At 38.2% G+C, this 20,608-nt stretch overlaps 1 protein-coding gene across 5 annotated transcripts in view; it reads left to right on the forward strand.

Moving 5' to 3' along the window:
* Window positions 1-20,608, forward strand: part of HELZ (helicase with zinc finger) — a 154,331-nt gene that overhangs the window by 119,228 nt on the left and 14,495 nt on the right. For all 5 annotated transcript variants that reach the window (XM_037070179.1, XM_037070181.1, XM_037070180.1 and 2 more), the window contains 7 exons: window positions 1,972-2,023; window positions 2,761-2,951; window positions 4,694-4,901; window positions 9,646-9,725; window positions 13,619-14,189; window positions 14,603-14,843; window positions 15,678-16,194. In XM_037070179.1, coding sequence (XP_036926074.1) covers window positions 1,972-2,023; window positions 2,761-2,951; window positions 4,694-4,901; window positions 9,646-9,725; window positions 13,619-14,189; window positions 14,603-14,843; window positions 15,678-16,194 — 1,860 coding nt within the window. The remainder of the gene's footprint in view (window positions 1-1,971; window positions 2,024-2,760; window positions 2,952-4,693; window positions 4,902-9,645; window positions 9,726-13,618; window positions 14,190-14,602; window positions 14,844-15,677; window positions 16,195-20,608) is intronic.

The raw sequence follows: 20,608 nt of genomic DNA on the forward strand, positions 1-20,608 counted from the left end.
GAATTCCTCTTCCACTGCATCTCTGACTCCAGCTGGAGAAATTTCTCTGCCTTCAGGGCTCATGTGATTAGATTGGGTCCATCCAGATAATTTAGGATAACCTCTGTAAGTCCTTAACTTTAATTGTATCTGCAGAGTCCCTTTTGCCACATAGCATGACATATTCAGGGATTCTAGGGATTAGGGCTCAGACATCTTTGGGGCGCTCTTCTGCCTCCTACACTGCCTAAATCACTGTCTTTCCATCACATACTACACAGTTGCCCCTGGTTGATGGGTCCTCAGAGACTAGGAAATCTAAATGGTTTGTTATCCTCTCAGAACTATTTTCTCTTCTGTGTCATCCGCTCTCCTTCACGCTGTCAGTATATGTGCCCCTGACTGCTCGTGGTGTCACTTCCAGTTGCTCATGCTTCTCATCTTCCCACCTACTTGTGCCAGCTCTGCTGTCGGCCATATTCTCCTTTTCGCTTTTTCTCCTTTCTTCTGCCTGCTTTTCTTATCACTTCTCTCTCCTCAGGAGTTTGTTTTTTAAACCTAGTGCCAATCACTGTGAAGATTCCATTATGGCTAACAGACCAAATATGGTTTTATTTTGACTTTTTTTTTTTTTTTACTTTTTAAAGTTAGAACTTAGCTGCCCTTGCCCACCCATAACTAACCAACTGACCTGTGGTGTTTAGTGCTGACCTGAATGTTTAATGTTGCTGACAGGGAGATAAATGAAGCATCACTGTACTTTTGCTGTGGTCAAGAATGAATTTTTCTTCTTGCTATAGACATTTTCTCCCCCTTTAGTTTTCAGATGTAATATACAAATGCAAATTTGTATGTGTCTAAGGGTAAATTCTGTAATGTGCTACTTGTGTTGTATAATGGTTTTATGTGTTACATTTAGCCAGTGGGAAGAGAAAGAAATTTTTTAGAGTCTGCAAATTCAGAACCATTGTCTCTTCAAATACTGTTTTTGCCCAAGTCATAATTTTTAATCATACACCAGTATATTATGTGGATCTGCCATTGCTTACTTAGTAAATCCTCCACTGATGGGCATTTAGGCTGTTAACATGTCATTGCATGTGTAAACAATGCTGTGAGGAACATCTGTGTCCAAATTCATTATTACTCCATTTGGATACATTCCTGGAAGTGCAATTACTGAGTTAAAGTGTATGTACATTTTTTTTAATATAATTGACTCATAAGTGATTCTTTTCTTTGATTCTTTTTTTAAATGTATTTTATTGATTATGCCATTACAGTTGTCCCATTCCCCCCCTTCATTCCCATCCACCCTGCATATCCCTTCCCCCACCCTTCCCCCCTTTAGTTTATGCTCATGTGTCACAAGTTCTTTAGATTCTATATTTCCCATACTATTCTTGCCCTCCCCCTGTCTATTTTCTACCTACCATCTATGCTACTTATTTTCTGTACCTTCACCCCCCTTCTCCTCCTCCCACTTCCCTGTTGCTAACCTTCCATGTGATCTCCATTTCTGTGGTTCTGCGTGTATGTACATTTCTGATGCTCTAACCTGTCTGGTGTGACTCAGTGGATTGAGTGCCAGCCTGCGAACCAAAGGGTCGGTTTCAATTCCCAGTTAGGGCACATGCTTGGGTTGCCTGCCAGGTCCCCAGTAGGGGGCGTGCGTGAGGAAACCACACATTGATGTTTCTTTCCCTCTCTAAAAATAAATAAGTAAAATCTTGGAACGAAAAAGAAGTATTGTCCAAAAAGAAATTTAGATATCCTTAACTTGAGGCTGAGAACACTTAAATTCTAGTGCCGTGACTTAATATTTACACAGGAAGGCGGCTCAGAGCAGTCTGGTGGGTGTTACTTACAGGCATGTAGTCTTTTCAGTTTTAATTGTTGCTGTAAATGTTAGATTTGCATAGGATTAGGAGAATGGTTATTGTTTCTAATGTTAAATGTGTTTGTTATACATTGGGTTTTTTTTCTGTAAAGGGGAAAAGCCTCCATCATACCCAGAATGATCATTTCCAGAATGATGGAATTGGTAAGTGGAAACTTGAGCCCTCTAAAAGCTCACTTTTATGATACAGGTTTACCACAGATCTCATCATTTGAAAGAGGGGGGTGGGGAGAAGGACACACACACAAACACTTTCAAACTCACTTAATTGTTCTAGTCATGTGTCATTTCTTAAAAGGGGTGGTTTTGTAGGTACCAAGGTACATATCTAGAAACTTTGAGGCAAAGCATTTAAGTTTTCTATGCAACGTAAGTTTTTGGAACATATTTATGTCCTACAAAGGTTGGGTCATAGAAATGTCCAGGTAAAGTTTCAGTTATTTAAAATGTTGCAGAATTATGCTTTTAAAATAATAATTGTTAGTCTTTCATTTTGTATGTGGCTTTATTACCATTGCAAGTCAAAACTTTATTCTGAAGAATTGTATATATTTTCCTATTCTTGGAGGAATGTTTATTGAGAGTGTGCATGGGTGCATGGTTTTCTGTCTTGAAGGACACATCTCCAGCCTCTGAAGATACTTTAAAATATGCTAGTTTATAAAAGATACATTTTGCATACCTCAAGCTAGTTTTAGGGAACATTTTTAAGTGGTTATGGTTTTTTTAATGTGCTTTACTCTTCCACACTAATTCTTTGACTGTAAGATATCTTATGGCAAACCTGGGAAATACATATTGCTGTTGGATGATGTGAATTATTTTTGTCTAGATGAATGTGAACAGCTATTGAGTATACTCTTTCTCCATTTATTTTTCAGTTCAACCCAATCCTTCTGTACTCATTGGGAATCCCATTAGAGCGTATACTCCTCCACCCGCTCTTGGACCTCACCCGAATTTGGGGACATCTCCAAGCCCTGTTCAGAGAATAGACCCTCACACTGGGACAAGTGTCCTTTATGTGCCTGCTGTCTATGGGGGGAACGTAGTTATGTCGGTGCCTTTACCTGTGAGTGGATATGTCATACTTTCTATTGAATAAAATAAATTAGGTTTCACTAAATTAGTGACTAAGCCTTTTTAAAAACACTTTTCAATGACTGTTAATTCTTTTTTAAAACTTTAAAAAATAATGTTCTACCAACCTTTTAAAAAAACTTATCAATGACTTAATTTTTTAAGCAGTTTTTATCTTTAATTTTCTAGTTTTGAAATGATCAGAGAAATGTGAATTGTTGCTTATAATTTGTTACTAGATTGTCAGTGGCTATGAGGAAATCTGTAAATTGGATATTTTGATAGAGAAGCCTTTGTATTCTTTTAAAATATTTTTACTGGTGAAATTGGGTTTAAAAGTTAACAGAGATAGTAAATTGGACTCTTACTTGGTAAGGTGGTGTTTTTCTTTTATCTTTTGCATTTTATTCTTGTGTAATTCACTAGCCCTTCCTAAGAAATACAGTTCTTTGGAGGAAGCGAAGAGATTTGGATTAGTCTAACTCCCCTGGATCTAAATTTATCTGAGAAATTCTACATCTTATGAAATCTTACTGGTACTTAAAACATTATTAAATCCTTTCTAAGACTGTGATTTTTAGAGGACTTCCATCTTGTGTTAAACCCATTTTTCTCCATTAAGACATTTGAATATTTTGTTAATTTGCTGATATACTAATAATTCCAAATTTGGGAATTTTAGCCTAGAAAGCCTTTCTTTCATTTAAGGCAAGTATTGTCATTTCTGGCAGAGGGGATCATTGCCAAGGGTCTTTGGTGCCCTTGTCCACATCCCCCAAATGGGAAACTGCTGAGCTGCAAGTGTTTCTCAGCCACACTGATCATGGCAGTTCACAGTCACGGCAGCCGATGAGAGTAACTGTCAGTAAGAAATGTGTACTTCATGCCCACTCCCCACAGACTTTCACTTTTAGCTGAGTTATTTCTTCCCAGACAGCCTGGCAACATTATACATCATCTGCTTTAAATAGTAAGTCCCTCAGGATTTATATTTCATTTTACTGGGTCAAAGAGGCTTTTATTATATAAGATTTCTGAGAGTCTGCATTTAGCAGTTATAATAAAATAATAGGGGCAGTAGCTCAGGTGTCAGTGTATTTATCCCTTTTATGTTAATATGCAGGTATTATTTATATATTCCTAAAGAAAATTTCTGTTTCCATAATTTAAGGGAAGAATCGAATTAATCAAAAGCATTGGTTTAAACTAATGACCTTTATGAATTTTGCCCATCATAAATGAACATTAATGGTTTGGCTATTCATATAAAGTTGGAATACATATTTTTTGAGTTGAAACTCCTTAGACTAAATTGCTTCTTAATTTTCCCCTTTCCTCTTAGTCAGTCTATTAAACTCTATAACTGTATACTTAGGACTTTAAAAGATACTTTTCATGGTAATCTCTACACATTCATATTGAGGGGAAATGGCTCAAGTCTATAAAATGATTTAATGCATTAAGGAATAATTAATTGCCTATTTTAAGTCCACAGTTTCTTCCTAACCTGTAAAATGAGCAGCTTCCCCTTACTAAAGATTCAGGGAGCCATTTGAGGCCATTTGAGATGTGCCAGAAATTCTACCAGTTGTTACTATTAGCATTGACTTTGTAGTTATTCATTTTGATAAAATTAACATCTTTGTGTGTTTGTTTTTCCTGATTACAGCACTATAGCAGTTCGCCTTTCCAAATGTATGTAGTGCAATTATTTTGTTTTTTGTAATAACTTAGGTACCATGGACAGGATACCAGGGTAGGTTTGCTGTTGATCCTCGAATCATTACACACCAGGCAGCGATGGCCTATAATATGAACCTCTTACAGACACATGGACGGGGGTCTCCTATACCGTATGGCCTTGGGCATCATCCACCTGTCAGTATAGGGCAGCCACAAAACCAGCATCAGGAGAAGGATCAACATGAGCAAAATCGAAATGGTGAGTTGCTTTGCCGTGCTCATGTTTCTAAACTGATGATATGCCAGGTTGTATCAATATATAAAGTTCCTTTAACAGTATGATTGTTAACTTATTTATAGATAATAGACCTCTTTGAGAAAACAGTCTGACAGAAAAACTGTAGATCCTCTCTCCAGAAGATACAGATACATATACATACAAAATTTGTATGTAACCTGCCACTTAGGATTGGTATTACCAGTTTCCTGAAAAATATTTAAAGTGTTATGTTTTACTTTTTGAAGGGAGAGAGATTAAGAGAAACATTGGTTTTTGTTCCTTTCATTTATGCATCCATTGGTTGGTTCTTGCATGTGCCCTGATCGGGGGTTGAATTTGCAACCTTGGCACATCAGGATGGTGCTCCAACCAACTGAGCTATCAGGCTAGGACCGGTGCTTAAAGTGTTTTAAATGGTAGTCATTTAAAATTGAGACAGAAACATCTCTTCTGCTAAACATTTTTGTTGACCAAAAATATGGTGTACTAAACACTAATGCTCTTGTGGCAATAGTTGATTTAAAGTAGTTGCTTCTTATGCAAGTCATAGTCTCTTGTCTTTTAGAATTGTAAATAAGAGAAAATTATCTACTCTATTTTTTAAAGTCAGACTGTATATACAGTAACAGTCACTCTTTTAAAATGCACAGTTGTTTTGACAAATACACAGAGTTGATAATCACTGCCAAATTCAGGATACATATTTACATGACCTCAGAAAGAGACCTTCATGTCCCTTTGCAGTCGGTCTCCTCGGCCCCCAGCCCTGGGCAACCACTAGTCTGACTTGAGTCTTTACTCTAGTGTGTCATAGCTGGAATCATAGAGGAGTCATTGTTTTCAGTTTGGCTTTGTTTACTGAGCTTAATGCTTCTGAGATGGAATCATGTTACCTGTGTCAATTGTTTGTTCTTTTTCACTGTTGATTAATATTCCGGTGTATGAATGCACAGCCGTGTTTTTGTCTGTCCATCAGTTGATGGACACTCTCACTATTTCTAATTTTTGGCTCCTAAGCTGCTATGAATACGTGTTTGAACATATGTTTTCATTTGTCTTGGCTAAACACTCAGTAGTGAAATATTATAACTTTATAAGAACTGCCTCATTGCTTTCTAAAGTGACTGGATCATTTTTCATTTCTACCATAATGTTGGTGATTTCCAGTTGCTCCACATTCTAATTAGCACTTGATATTGTCAGTCTTTTTAATTTTACCCTTGCAAGGGTATCTGATAGTATCTGATTGTGGTATTAATTTGTGTGTTCCTGATGACTAGGGATGCTGAGTGTCTTTCTGTTAGGCTTATTTGCCATCTGTATATCTTTGATCATGTGCTGCTTTTTTATTGGTTTGTCTTATAAGAATGCTTTATACATTTTAGACACAAATCTTTAATTAAATATATGTTTTAAAAATGTTTTTGCTGAGGATATGGCTTGCTTTTTCTTTTTCTTAACAGTCTAAAAATTTTTGCCTAATTGAAGATCACAAAGATTATCTTTTTCTTCCAATAACTTTCATAGTTTTGGTTCTTACATTAGGTTCACTTTGGGTTACTTTTTGTATATGTTGTAAGGTAAGGATTGGAGGGTTTTTATTGTTGTGTTGTGTGTGTGTGTGTGTGTGTATTTAGTGGTTTCAGCACCATTAGTTGAAAACACTGCCCTTCCTCCATTAAATTAACTTGGTTCCCTTGTTGAAAATCAGTTGACTACATACGTGAAATCTGTTCTGCTCTGTTGGTGCATATGTTTGTGATCATGCCAAATACATGGTCTTGATTGCTATAGCTTTATAAACATTTTGAAATCTAATAGTGTAAATCTTCCAATTTCATTCTTTTTCAAAACTATCTATTTCAGGTCCTTTGCATTTCCACATACATTGTAGAATCAGCAGTGAGTTTCTATAAAAAACCCTCCTGGGATTTTGATTGGGATGGTGTTGAATTTGTAGCTCAGTTTGGGGAGAATTGACATCTTAATAATATTGAGTATTCTGATATATGAACAGGGCATGTCTCTCTTAAGGTTTTTAATTTCATTCATTTTTAAGGTGAAAGATTAATACAGGTATTCAGTGTTATAATTTTCCTTCTCAGTGTATTCCACAAGTTCCAATGTCGTATTTTTATTTTATTCAATTCTGCACACTTTCTAATTTCTCTTGAAATTAGATTCATGAATTATTTAGGAAGGTGAGTTTTATTTTTCAAAATTATTGGGGATTTTTAAAGAAATTTTCTGTTACTGATTTCTGCTTTAATTTCATTGTGCTAAGAGAACATGTTTTGTATGAACTGAATCCTTTTGAATTTTCTGAGATTTGTTTTATGACCCAGGATGGTCTATCTTTGTCAGTTTTCCATGTGTATTTGAAAAGAATGGAATGCTGTGTAAATGCTAATTAGGTCAGATTGGTTGATAGGATTGTTCGAGTCTGCTATATACTTTCTGATTTTCTGCCTACTTTAAAAAAAGTAAGTATCAAGAGAATGTTGAAATCTTCTAATGTAATTGGTATTTGTACATTTTTTATTTTACTTGATACATTTTGAAATTCTGTACATAAACATTTAAAATATTATGCTCTTGATTAACTCATTTATCATGATGGAATGAGTGACCTTCTTTATCCCTGGTAATATTCTTTGCTCTGAGATCTACTTTGCTTAATATCAGTAAACCCTCTTAGCTTTGTTTTGGCTAGTGTTAGCATGGTGTGTCATTCACTGACCTTTTACTTCTCATTTATTTTTCTCTTTGTATTTAAAACACATTTCCTTTAGAAGGCATATAGTTGGCTCTTTTTTTTTAATCCAATGTGATAATCTCTTTTAATTGGGTTATTAGGACCACTTATGCTTAAGGTGATTATCGGTATAGTTAGGCTTGGTTTTATCCTCTTGCTCTATATGTTTATCCTCTATATCTCTATATGATTTTTAATTTGCCCAATCTGTTTTTTGTTTCCTTTTAATCTGCCTTCTTTTGGATTATTTGAGTATTTTTTATGATTCCATTTTATCTCCTTGGTTGGCTTATTAGCTATAATTTTATTAGTTTAGTATTTTCTTTAGGGTTTATAGTGTACATCCTAAACTTAACCACAGTCTAGTTTGCAAGTTATATTACCACTTCTTGTACAGTAAAAGAACCTTAGAATACTTCATTTTTTTCTCTCCTGGCCTTTATGATATTATCATATTGCATTTTACCTTTATACATTGTTATTTTCATGTAAACATCCAACTGCCTTTTTAAGAAGTTTTGAATAATAATTTGTGTTACTCATATAGTTAGTATTTCTGATCACATTTATTTCTGTAGATTCATGTTTCCGTCTGATACAATTTTCCTTCTGCCCAAAGGAGTTCTTTTAACATTCCCTGTGGTACAGGTCTGCTGGTGATGAGTTTTTTCAGAGAAATCTTATGTCAGCTTAATCTTTGTTTTTCTGTATGAAATGTGTCCTTTTTCTCCTGAGGCTTTTAAGAGTTTCTTTTATACTGGTTTTAGTAATTTGATTACAACATTTTTTGGTGTATCAATAGTTTTCTTCAGGCTTCTTGTCTTTGGAGTTTGTTGAGTTTCTCGGATTTGTGGGTTTATAGTTTTCATCAAATTTGGAAAATGTTGACCTTTTATTTCTTTAGATAGGTTTTTCTGTCTTTCTTCTGTAGGAATTCCATCTTCCAAACATTAGTCTGCTTAAAGTTTCCCCGCATTTTAAGATGCTGTCTTCATTTTAAAAAAATCGGGTAGGCTTTATTTAGCTCAAGCAGTTATTTTGTCATAAAAACAATATTTTTATTGTTTTTAAAACAATAAAACAATATTTTACTTTGTTACTAAAAACAATATTTTTCTTTTTATGTTTCATTTTGCATTGTTTTTGTTGCTCTGCTTTCTGCTTCACTATGTGTTTCTTCTGTGTGGTCTGACTTGCCGCTAATTCCATCCAGTGTACTTTTCATCTCAGACATTGTAGTTTTTATTTCTTGAGGTTTAGTTGTAAGGCCACCCTGGCGCGATAATTGATTCTACAGTTTTGGTGGCATTCCTAAGGGAATGTTTTTGAACAAGAACTTAAATCAAAGATTCTATCAAGGAATTTAAAATATCCAGCCGTTAATTGTTGTATATTAAAAGCATTTCCCATGCATGAAGTAGCATTGTCTATTATAACTGTGATAGTTTTAATATTAATTTTGCTTCCTTAACTATTTATCTTTCACTTATATTTAGTTTGATATCTATTACTTTTAAACATATAGCTACATTTCTTTCAGAAGATCTTTATTCAGTATAGATTCCTTTTACCATATTAGATTGACACATTATTTGGATTTTGCTTAATTGCATTTGTAAATAACCAAATTTTTGAGCCTTTATAAATAAGTAAGAATGCCAAGTTTTTTTCTATGTCTAGTTTAAGAAATTGAGGCTATAGATTCCTGGAGATTGGAAAATTATCTCTGGAATTATTTGATATTTTAAGATTATCCCTTTATTAAGCTTTTGCCTATCAATGAGGTTTGCTATATTTATAAATTTTCTTTCTTGCAGAGAAACTGCCATTGAAAACTCAAGTGGTAATATAAATCAATAATAATGGGTGAAAATGTCTAAAATACTTCTTTTGTCTAATAATGGATAGTCACTGAAAATATAGTATCCACTGGAGACAATTTATAAGAATTTTAAAATATTTTCTTAGGTAAAAGTGATACAAATAATCCTGGACCTGAAATTACTAAGATTCGAACACCAGAGAAAAAGCCTACAGAATCAAAACAGGTATGCTGCTTACATATAAGTGAATGCTTTATTCCAATGGATTTAGAATCTGAATGTTTAAAAAAACCATTTACCTTTTTCTGTATGTTTTTTATGTTTGTTGTTTCACAGTGGTCTGGTGGGTCATGTTAGCCTCTTTCCCGCCACCTTTTCTTTGGCTACGTTGTTAACTGATCACTGTACTCTTCTCAGACTGTGATGCTTGGTGACAGACTTGGATTCAGAGACCTTCTGTGATAAATTAGTAAATGAAGACACAGCTAAAAGATGAGTCATTAAAAATTATCTCAGAGTGAGAAGAGCTATATAGTGAAGGAGAAAGGAAGCATTAACTTCCAGAGGAAGGAAGACTTAACTTCCTGGCGTCCCTCACCTCGTCCTTTCCTCATACCCAATGATAAATCCTTAACTCTCTCCCTGGGTTCATCCATCTTCTCTGCTTCTGTGCGGGTGAGCCAGTTAGGGACAGTCAGATTACTGGCTGAACTGGTACCGCTGGAAATTTGTGTTTTCTAATCTTAGGGAGCCCAAGTGGCTGTCCCACGTTTCTTTTACGTGTCCCTGGCTCCGTCGGCCCAGTTTGCTCCCCAGCTCTCCTCAGGCCTGATTCTCATGCCCCTTCTGTTATCCTTATAATCAGGAGACGACCTTGCCGTAGACCTTGGTCATCAACATTCACCCTGTTAGCGTAAAACCTCGGACTTTTCCACGTCCTTGAACAGCCTCACTTCCTTATCACTGGTCTCAGAGGAGGAGTTCCCCTTAAAACTGATCTCTCCCCTTCTGATCACCTCACAGGCCTTGTCCCTTCTCATTTATCTTTAGATTCTTTCTAGCTCCTGGTTCTCCCTCCTCAGGCCATAAGTAAATTGATTGATGGACTGTTTTTTAAAAAGACGCTTTCTTTGACCTTCATTTTGTTATAGCTACTAATGTAATTTTTCCTTCCTGCCTCACCTTCCATATGCCTCTTGGCAAACATGGCCTAGTGCCAGACCTCAGCATTTCACTGACACTGCTGTGTTCTAAGGGCCCACATTTTATGAACACGCTTTAGCTGTGGTCTTACTTGATTGGCTTCTCTCTGGTGTTTGGCACCATTTTCTGCTTCTTTGATCTTGACCATCTTGTTTCTTTTTGGTTTCTGTGACACACGTTTCTACTTCTCACAACTTGCTCTAACGTGACTTTCTGTCCCTCTCATAAGCTCCTGTCCACCTTCCCATTTGTTCCTAGTCCTTAAGTTGGGGTTTTTCAGTGTTCTGTCCCTGTCCCACACCTCTCTGCATACCGTGGTTTATTACTATGAACTAGTCCATTTCCATGATTTCAGATACCCACTCCATGACAATGATTTCCAAATCTGTATCTCCAACTCTGGCCTTGCTGTAAGCAGCTGCTCTCTAGATTCAATTTATGTCCCGTAAGCAGCTCTGACTCTTAGTTGCCGCAGCTGGGAGGACGCAGTGCCCATGGGGGGAGCTGCGCTGTGAATGAGGCAGCCAGGGTCTTCCCAGCAGAGTAGGAGGGTAGCGGCAGTGCAAGCAGGAGTCCTGGTGTTTGGGAAGGGAGCAGGGAGACAACGGCAGGTTAGTTAGGGCTGCACAGTGGCAGTGGCAGTTGTCAGAGACAGCTTAGGACCAAACCACATGTCAGTCTCAGGTGCTGCCAGAGCAAGTGAAGCCAGGATAGCTACGTGCCTTTCATATCCTTGTTTCTAAATTTCTGTTATGATCCTTCCCTGTTGGGAGACTCAGCAAACTGATAGATGTGTTTCATTTTCCTTCCCACCCTGTTGCTTTGTCCTGCTGAAGAAAACTTCCTAGTTCTCCTTGAATTGGGAACTCAGTATTAGGAGGAAAGTGATAATTTAATTCTGATAATAACAGATTCAGATTCCTTCAGACTGTATGGTCCCCTATCCTACCTGGCTCATTGTAGTATCAGAAAGTAGCACGTCTTGATCTAAATTCTGTGGCCCTGGCCTAGTTACCTGTCCATGTCAAAGTCAGAAGGGAAGGTGGCAATTAAAACACTGGCTTATTCACAAACAGCCTTGACATTTAATCTCGATCTCCTTCATGCAATCAGAGTATGCATAGCAACAGTCTTTGGAACAGTATATCCCAACTGAATATAGCTTCAGCCTTTAAAAAGATGAAGACTTATGGGGCAAAATGTTTATAAAGAAACTTAATCAGATTCTGAGACATTTGAAGAGCAGGCATCGCCGCAGCTTGGGCCGACTAGGACAGAGTTGTCATCCTTCCCATTTCATTTTCTAGACAATTTGGATGCACCCAGTAATTTGAGGGACTAGGTGTATGCAAATTGGCCCAACATAATGGAAGTCCATTTCAGGTAGTAATTAGAGATGAGAGTGCCTTTGGGGCCAGGTTGGCACAGAGCTTGCTTGCCAGGTGTACCCCAGATGAAAATTCAGGAACCAAGTGACTTGGTCTGTGTTCTTGGAAGTGGCCAATTGGTGAGGCAAGTACTCCTCAGTGACCATTTCAACACTGAAGTACAAAAACAGCTTGTTGAGTGTTTTGACAAAGATGGAAAAGAAAAATTGCTTCTTTCTGCCTTATGTTTATTTTTCACATTGTCACCATTTATGATGAGACTCGCATGGCAGAGGGCGACAGCATTCCCTACGTTACAAACCTCTGGAACTTGCCACAGTTTGCAGGATTAGAAAATGGTTCGTACTCAGTATTGAGTCATTCAAGGTCAAGTGTAATTGGGCTCTTGCAGCTTTATTTAATATCAGGAAGGGGAAAACAACATAGAAACCAGTGAAGGTATAGCTCTATGTACACACAACTTCTCGTGCTCTTCAAATCTGCCATACTTTTTCTTTCTCTACTTTTGTGTAAGCTATTATCTTTACCTAGAATGTCTTTCCCACCCTGGAAAATTCCAGCTCTTTGAGCAAGATGTAACTCAAATGCCACCACATCTGTGAAACCACTTTTAATTTTCCCAGGTACTAGGATCTCATCATTTCCTCATACAGCCCTTCTAATTTTATGTTTGCGTGTTAGCATCCTCTACTGGGCTCTTAAGCCAAGGCTTAGCCAGCTTTTTCTGTGAAAGACCAGGTAACACATCTTCAGGCTTCGTGGGTTGCGTGGTTTCTGTTGCAGCCACTCCACTCTGCCCTACAGTTAGAAGGCAGCCGTGGCCATCGAGGGAACAGGGGGGACGGGCATGGCTGTGTTCAGGAACACCTATGGAAATCTATCCGCCGGAAATGGCCCTGGGGCCGCAGTTGGCCAACCCCTGCTGCTCTAAGCTCTTGAGGGTACAGACTGAATCTTTTTATTGCTTTTTACTCTCTAGCACCAGGCACAATGCCTTTGGTAAGCCCTCGGAAATGCAATAACTAATATCAAAAACTGACAACCAAATTGGTTATACTAAGGCCATAAATTATTGGTTCACTTCAAGTTTTCTCAAATTAAGTATCTTTGAAGAGATATGTAAAAACAATAAAATCAGAAGGAAAGAACACATTTTAATGATTTATATCAGAAGGGAATAAATGGTTGTCCTCCAGGGAAGAAAGTGTGAAATTAAAAATAATGTTTTTAAAAGAATTAAAGTGGATATGCTAATAAAATGGCAGTATCTCTTCTTATGACTCAGACTTAACATGCTGTTTATCTGTTTCATCTTTCCTAATTTAAAAAATAATTGTTTTTTAAAAGTAATTATTTAAAAAATAATTTGAATGTCAGAAAGTGATTGATTGGGTACCCTGCGCTCTTGCTATTACTGATAAGAATGTGTGATATCCTTAAGACGTGCTAGGGGTGGGGAAAGGTGGAGAGCCACAGGACTTGGATTTTTCCACTGTTAAAAAGACTTCTTATTTTTTTTTCCCCTAGATTGATTTGGAATCCAATCCACAGAACAGAAGTCCTGAATCACGTCCTGGTGTTGTTTATCCTAATACCAAATTTCATCGCAAAGATAATCTCAACCCCAGACACATAAACCTTCCCCTTCCTGCGCCCCATGCGCAGTATGCAATCCCCAGTCGTCATTTTCATCCCCTTCCCCAGCTCCCAAGACCACCGTTTCCAATTCCACAGCAGCACGCCTTGTTAAATCAGCAGCAGAATAATTTGCCCGAACAACCCAATCAAATGCCATCCCAACCGAATCAGGTAGTCCAGCAGCAGAGTCCGCTGAATCCCCTGACTCAGCAGCCACCTCCTCAGCTTCCTCCTGCCTACCAGCCAGGGCCCAACAGTGCTTTCTTTAACAATGCAGTTTCTCATCGACCCCAGTCGCCTCCTGCAGAGGCTGTGATTCCTGAGCAGCAGCCCCCTCCCATGCTGCAAGAAGGTCACAGTCCCCTGCGAGCCATTGCGCAGCCTGGCCCCATTCTTCCTTCGCATCTGAATAACTTCACTGATGAGAACCCCCCAGGATTGCCTATAGGGGAGGCTCTAGGTAAGTTCTCCTGTCACTACTGAAAGTGACAAATTCAGACATTACTTACCTATAATGCCATGTACTATGCAGTACTAATGTGGATCAGGATTGCTTCATTTCTTTCAATAATTCTAGCAAAACCTAATCACTTAGTGTAATAATCAGAATCCACTTCCAAATGCTATATAATATTAAGCATCCAGTCGATGCCAGGGTATGTGATTATGTGGCTAAGGAGGAGTCATCATCATCATTAGCATAACCCTGGTTACCTGCAAATTTAGAAAACATTTGCTTTCTCCAAAACTCAAACTGTAGCAATATCTTTATATTGTATTTGTGGGGAAAATCTGGTTGCAAAAACTTTTGAAAAAGTTAACTGGAGACCCTGCTTGCATGAAAACTTAAATTTTCCACAAATATTTTTACAGATCGTATGCATGGGAGTGTGGCCCTGGAAACATTAAGGCAGCAGCAAGTGCGGTTACAGCAGTGGAATGAGCATCACGCCTATCTGAGTCAGGGCGGTATTCCATACTCACACCATCACCATCCTCACCCTCACCTCCAGCACCTTCCTCAGCCGCCCATTGGGTTACATCAGCCTCCAGTGAGGGCGGACTGGAAGCTCCCTAGCAGTGCTGAAGGCGAAGCAGAAACAACGGTTTCCAGGTATTTCAGCAGCTAAAACCAGCCTCTAAAACATGACTCATCCACTGTTTTCTTTCTTGAATGTTGTTCTTTTGGCCTCACATTGGAATATTGTCCCCAGAGAAATTAGATGCTGGCCTTCTGGGCACATGCTACACAGTGCTATTGATTGACCATAAAATATAGAGAAATCAATTTAGAAGTATCTGCAAATCTAGGCATGGACAGTGTGCTGGGGACTAAAATAACGTGGCCCTTTGCTTTGTGGTCTCTTCTAGAAAAGAAACATACCATCCTACTCAGTAGTGTGTTTTTCATACTCAGTAGCAATACTTATGAAGAACGAATGAAGACAGAAGTAAATCAGTGGTTGAAAGTTAACAATGATAAATATATTATTAATTTTTTTCTAGTACCACTGAGTTCTGCCTTCTTTTAACTACAGATATTTTTGAGTGCTCAGTTCTGACTCTAAATGTGTTTTTATGGCCAGTGTCATGTGAGTGCATTGAAGTGTTTCCTAATCCCTTCTGAATAAGGTTCACCATCATGGTGACCTATCACTGCCTGCTACTGGAGGTAGAGACAAGGACAGCTGTTTTCGTACAGAGGGGAAAAAAGAAAGAAATCAGGTACTTGGGCACACTCAGTGTCTGCAGTTCAGCATCTGTTGAGTGTTAACGCTTATATTTGAGATTGAGTGTTAACGCTTGTATTTGAGATTAATTAATGCTAGCTCAAGTTATGTATTATGATCTGCTTGTAGAAATTTCACGTGTCATCGACTAAGCTCTCCTTAAGGTGCTGGAGCCTTTTTTTGTTTTCTCCTCCTCATATTTCATTGTCTTTCTGTAGGTTGCAAGGCTTACTCAGAGAACTGTCTAATCGTGATCCAAGTGAAGCGCGGGAACTAGCTGAAATGCCACCACCTCAATCAAGACTTTTGCAATATAGACAAATTCAGACTAGGAGCCCACCAGCAGTCCCATCTACCCCTTCCAGTACAGACCACAGTGGCCACTTTTCTAACTTTAATGACAACAGCAGAGACGTTGAAGTAGCCAACAACCCCGCATTTCCACAGCGCCTACCACCCCAGATATTTAGCTCACCTTTCTCGTTGCCATCTGAACACCTTGCCCCGCCTCCCTTGAAATACCTGGCACCCGATGGAGCATGGACTTTTGCTAACTTACAACAGAATCACCTAATGGGGCCGGGTTTTCCCTATGGCCTACCTCCGCTGCCTCACAGGCCACCGCAGAATCCTTTTGTACAAATACAGAACCATCAACATGCTGTCGGTCAAGAGCCATTTCACCCACTGTCATCTCGAACAGTATCTTCTTCTTCGCTCCCTAGCTTAGAAGAGGTAAATGCCTTTTTCTTCCTATTTTCTTCAGGTTAGTTGATTGCAAAAAATACCAGTATTTATTGATTTGATGACAGTGGACAGATTTTATTGAATTTAATAGTCTATTAAAGCTACTCTCATCTTGGAACTTACTTTAATCATATCTTCTCCCGCCCACCCTCGGGCCTTAAGTGGGGTATTTCAGACTTTTAAGAGTGGTCATTACTGTTGAAGCATGAAGCCCTTTAGAGTCTTTTATTGTTGATTTGGAACATTTCACCATCTGACTCACTCGAGGAGGGAAGCTGGCTTAGTTCTGTCTAATTTGGGGAAATGGCTTTTAGCGGTTTATCTTTTTGCTTAGGTTACATTTGTTTATTACAAATTTGTTCATTAGAACTTTCTGTAGAGGTTGGCTTTCTCTGCCAGTGGCCAGTCCCAAGTCCTGTGCTCCTTATCCTGTGACTCATCCTGGTGGTTTCTTAGAGGTGGCAGGTGGTACCAGATGGCACACTGACTCCCACATGTCAGAATTTGCAGTGTTTAACATAGAATGGACTCTATCACACTAAGTATTTTAAGGTAAATTGAAATTTTTCATCTTAAACTACCTAGGTATTTCCAAAGAGCATCACTGATATGAAAATCTTAATTCCACGTTATAAAGCTTCCAAAGCAGTGCTGTTTGGCGTAGACCATAAAAACTTGCTGAACTATTTATTAGCTCTAATAGGTTTTTTGTGGATACCTTAGGATTTTTTTATATGGAAGATAATACCGTTTGCAAACATGCCTTTGTCCTTCCTTTCCAACCCGGATGCATTTTCTTTCTTTTTCTTGCCTAATTACCTAGCTAGAACCTCTAGTATAATATTTAGGGTGCATATTTGGCAAAATTGGAGAAAACCAAGTATATCTAGACTGAGTTTTCCAAATTTCCTTTTGTTATTCATTTCTAATTTTATTCCATTGTGGTTGGAGACCATATTGGTATAACTTTTTTTTTTTTTAAAGATCCTTTTTTTAAGATTTTATTTTTATTTATTTATTTATCTTTAGAGGGGAAGGAGAGAGGGAGAGAAACATCAATGTATGGTTGCCTTTTGTGCATCCCCTGCTGGTAGTTAGCCTGCAAGGAACCGGCCTGCAACCCAGGCATGTGCCCTGACTGGGAATCGAACCCCGATTGTCTGGTTCGCAGGCCCTCGCTCAATCCATTGAGCTATGCCAGCCAGGGCTATATTGGTATAACTTTAATCTTTTAAAATGTATTGTGACTTGTTCCTGGCCCAACACATGGTCTGTCCTGGAGAATGTTTCAGGGGCCCTGGAGGAGAAGATGTATTTTGTTCTTGTTGGGGGGAGTGTTCTACAGATACGTTAGATCTGTTTGGTTTACACTGTTGTTCACGTTTTCAGTTCCTTGGATCTTCTATTAGGTTTTGTATTTGTTATTAAAAGTAGCGTATGGAAGTCTCCAGCTGTTATTGTTGAATTTTCTACTTCTTTCAGTTCTGTCAGTTTATGCTTCATGTATTTTGGGACTTTGTCATTAGGTTTACATATATTTGTAATTGTTATATATTCTTAGCGGATTGGCTTTTTATCATTATAATGTCCTTTCTCTCGCTTAACAGTTGTCTTCTAGTACATTTTTTCTGATATTTGTATAGTCACCCCAGCTCTTTCTGGGTTTTTCGGCACACGTGTGGTCTTCTAGATTGCTAGGAGTGGGTCAGAGTGTTCTAAGCCTGTATTCCCTGAACGAAGCTCACTGCCCAGCCTGTCCTCCACAGCTTGTGGTTAGTCTGCCATTCCATCCAGCTGCTGTCCATTGTCTCGGGCAGCGGAGACTGAAATATGTGCTGGTGAATGTTTTCAGTGTGTCCCCTTTGAGTTGGATACAAATGGGACAAGTGCTTTTTTTGTCATGTTTTGTTTTTTAAAAGCCATCAGACAGGTCAAACACAAATCATTAAAATTTTTGAGAAAGAGGCCCATTCTATTCCTTCGGGTCCTGGTGGCCGCAATGCAGGGTCTTATTTCAAGGCTACCACTGAATTGGAGAGCTGGGGAAGGAACTAGGGTAAATCAAAACACCACAGATCTTGCTGTTCTTACCAAAGTTTTCTGGTTTTTCCTAATTAAGTGCTCCCCCGGTTGCTGCAGGCTTTAATTTCCTGAATTCCAAGAAGGCTGATTGTGACAGTTTTGCCAGTTTTTCAAGTGCTTTTGTGGAGGGATGCACCGTGGAGTTCCTTACGCCACAGTTTTACTGATATCATCGGTGATGTTTGGATTTAACCTGCCAATGAGTTCATAACATGTGAGAAACAACATGGCAGAGTTTGTATAAGGTCTTGCCAAGTTTTGTACTTTAGGAAGATTCTGAATACCGAGTACTGTACTTTAATCATTGATCTATTTAAATGTTCCTTAGTTTGGGGGTGCAGTTCTTTGTACCCTTGAGCTCTTAACATTTGATATTACTGTTTAGCTGCGAGTGTATGAGTAGTACCTTTAATCATTAGTGGGTTCTTAGAATGAAATTACTTTTCCAAAAACGTTTGGTCAACTGTATTTTGAGGCATGAGATTCACATGTGATGACTAGCTTGCAACTCTGAAAAATACCTCGACAAGGAAAATATTATTTTTACCACATTGCAGGTTTTGGCGTTTTCAGTGCATTGGGATGACTTTTGAATATTATGTTGTACAAAATGATTTTGCATGAATCATCCTACAGAATGAATGGTTTATGTGCTTGCTGTTTCTTTCCAGCCTTTTTAAAAGAATTTCTTTAGCAATACAGAAAAAATGTCTTATTTTCCTCCCTGCTGTGAATTCTTTTATTGCTAGAAGACTTGGTGGCTTCATGTCATGTGGGACGAACACATTCAGGTGTTAGCTTGATGCTTACCTGGAGTGGGGACAGTCCTTCAGAGTAGGTGGTTTCTTTTTGATACTTCGGTTTCCTTTTGACAAGTGAAGTACCTGGTTGGTATGGAAAAGTTAGAGAAATTATTTCTAATTTCACTATACAAAGCCTGCTACTGTAACATTTAGCTTTTCAAAGCATTCATATATATGAATGTGTGATTGATTAATGCGGGGAGATTTTGTGTTGAGGAAACTTGAAGCACTTTTTTTCTTAATTGTGGTGCTCAGTTACATTACTCTGTGAAACCTTTCTTTCTCTAGGTTGAGGCACTCTAAGTGGGACCTTGATCCTATTATACAGCATTTTTGCTACTTAAAATTTTTAGGGTATTCTCATTTAGATGCTTAAGGCTTAATTGGTGGGCTTTCATTACCTTCCTCAAATGCAGCAAGAGCGCTGGCCCTCAGCATCCTGGATGAGGTTGGGCACTGAGGTCTGGTAGCATCAGTGCCCGCAGCCTCTCCTACTTCTGCTCCTTTCCCAGTGTGGTGGGTAAGGGCAGAGGTGCCGTCCTACCTGGCCCCAGTTACAGACCGTTCCAGTGTCTTCATAGTCTTTATTATGTCACTGTAGTCTCACTAAATAGAATAGTAGCTTTCTGAGCAAATACTAAATATTTTGTGTTATCCTTGCATTTGTAACAGCTATGGAGGTAGGGGAGATGAAATGCAAAGAGAAACAGTACAAGTTAGTTCTTGGCTTCTGAGCTTCCAGTGGTTCTAATTTCGGCATGAACCAGGGCTTTCTTGGGTAATTTTTACATGGATGAGATTTTTTACTGTGCGTGATAACTTTAACCTTTGGGTGAGATACAGCTTCTCAGTATATGCTGAGATCTGTTTCTGGACTTTGTAGTTTTCTCTTCATCTATATGTATGTTTCTACACCAGAATTATATTGAGGTAATTTTAACTTCAAGGTTTTGTAATACTCGAATATGATATAAAGTCTCCTTTCTTACTATTTTTTCTTACAGTTTCTATATGTGTATTTGAGGTCAGGGGAGGGTTATTCTGTGGTTTTTCTACTAGAAGTTTAGAATACCTTTTTCAACTCTTCCTTCTCCCCCAACAAAAAAAAACCCCAAACCCCACCTTTCTTGGATTTTAATTTGAATTACATTAAATATATTGCTTCAATTGGGGAAATTGTATCCTTATGAATATTTTATGAATTGGTACAATCAATTTTGGAGCACTTTTATTTCTGGTTAAAATTTACTCCTAGGTTGATTTTTTTCTTGTTTTTGGTAATGAATGGGATCTTTTTTTCTTATTATACTTTCCAGTCATTTTCTCGTAAGAGTCAAATCCTCATTCTTCTGAAATGGGCATAATTGTACCAGGTTAAACACTTTCATTTAACAGAGAAACAGCGGTGCTGCTACTGGTGCAGAGCAAAGCCTTTGCCATTTAAGACATGCTCTGCCGTGAAGTAGATCACAAGTGCTCATAAGTAATGAGTGGGAAATTCTTTTTTAAAAACATCA

This window comes from Sturnira hondurensis, unplaced genomic scaffold, assembly GCF_014824575.4.
Source record: "Sturnira hondurensis isolate 20B ecotype Veracruz unplaced genomic scaffold, ASM1482457v3 Scaffold0018728, whole genome shotgun sequence".
Classification (NCBI taxonomy): Eukaryota; Metazoa; Chordata; class Mammalia; order Chiroptera; family Phyllostomidae; genus Sturnira; species Sturnira hondurensis.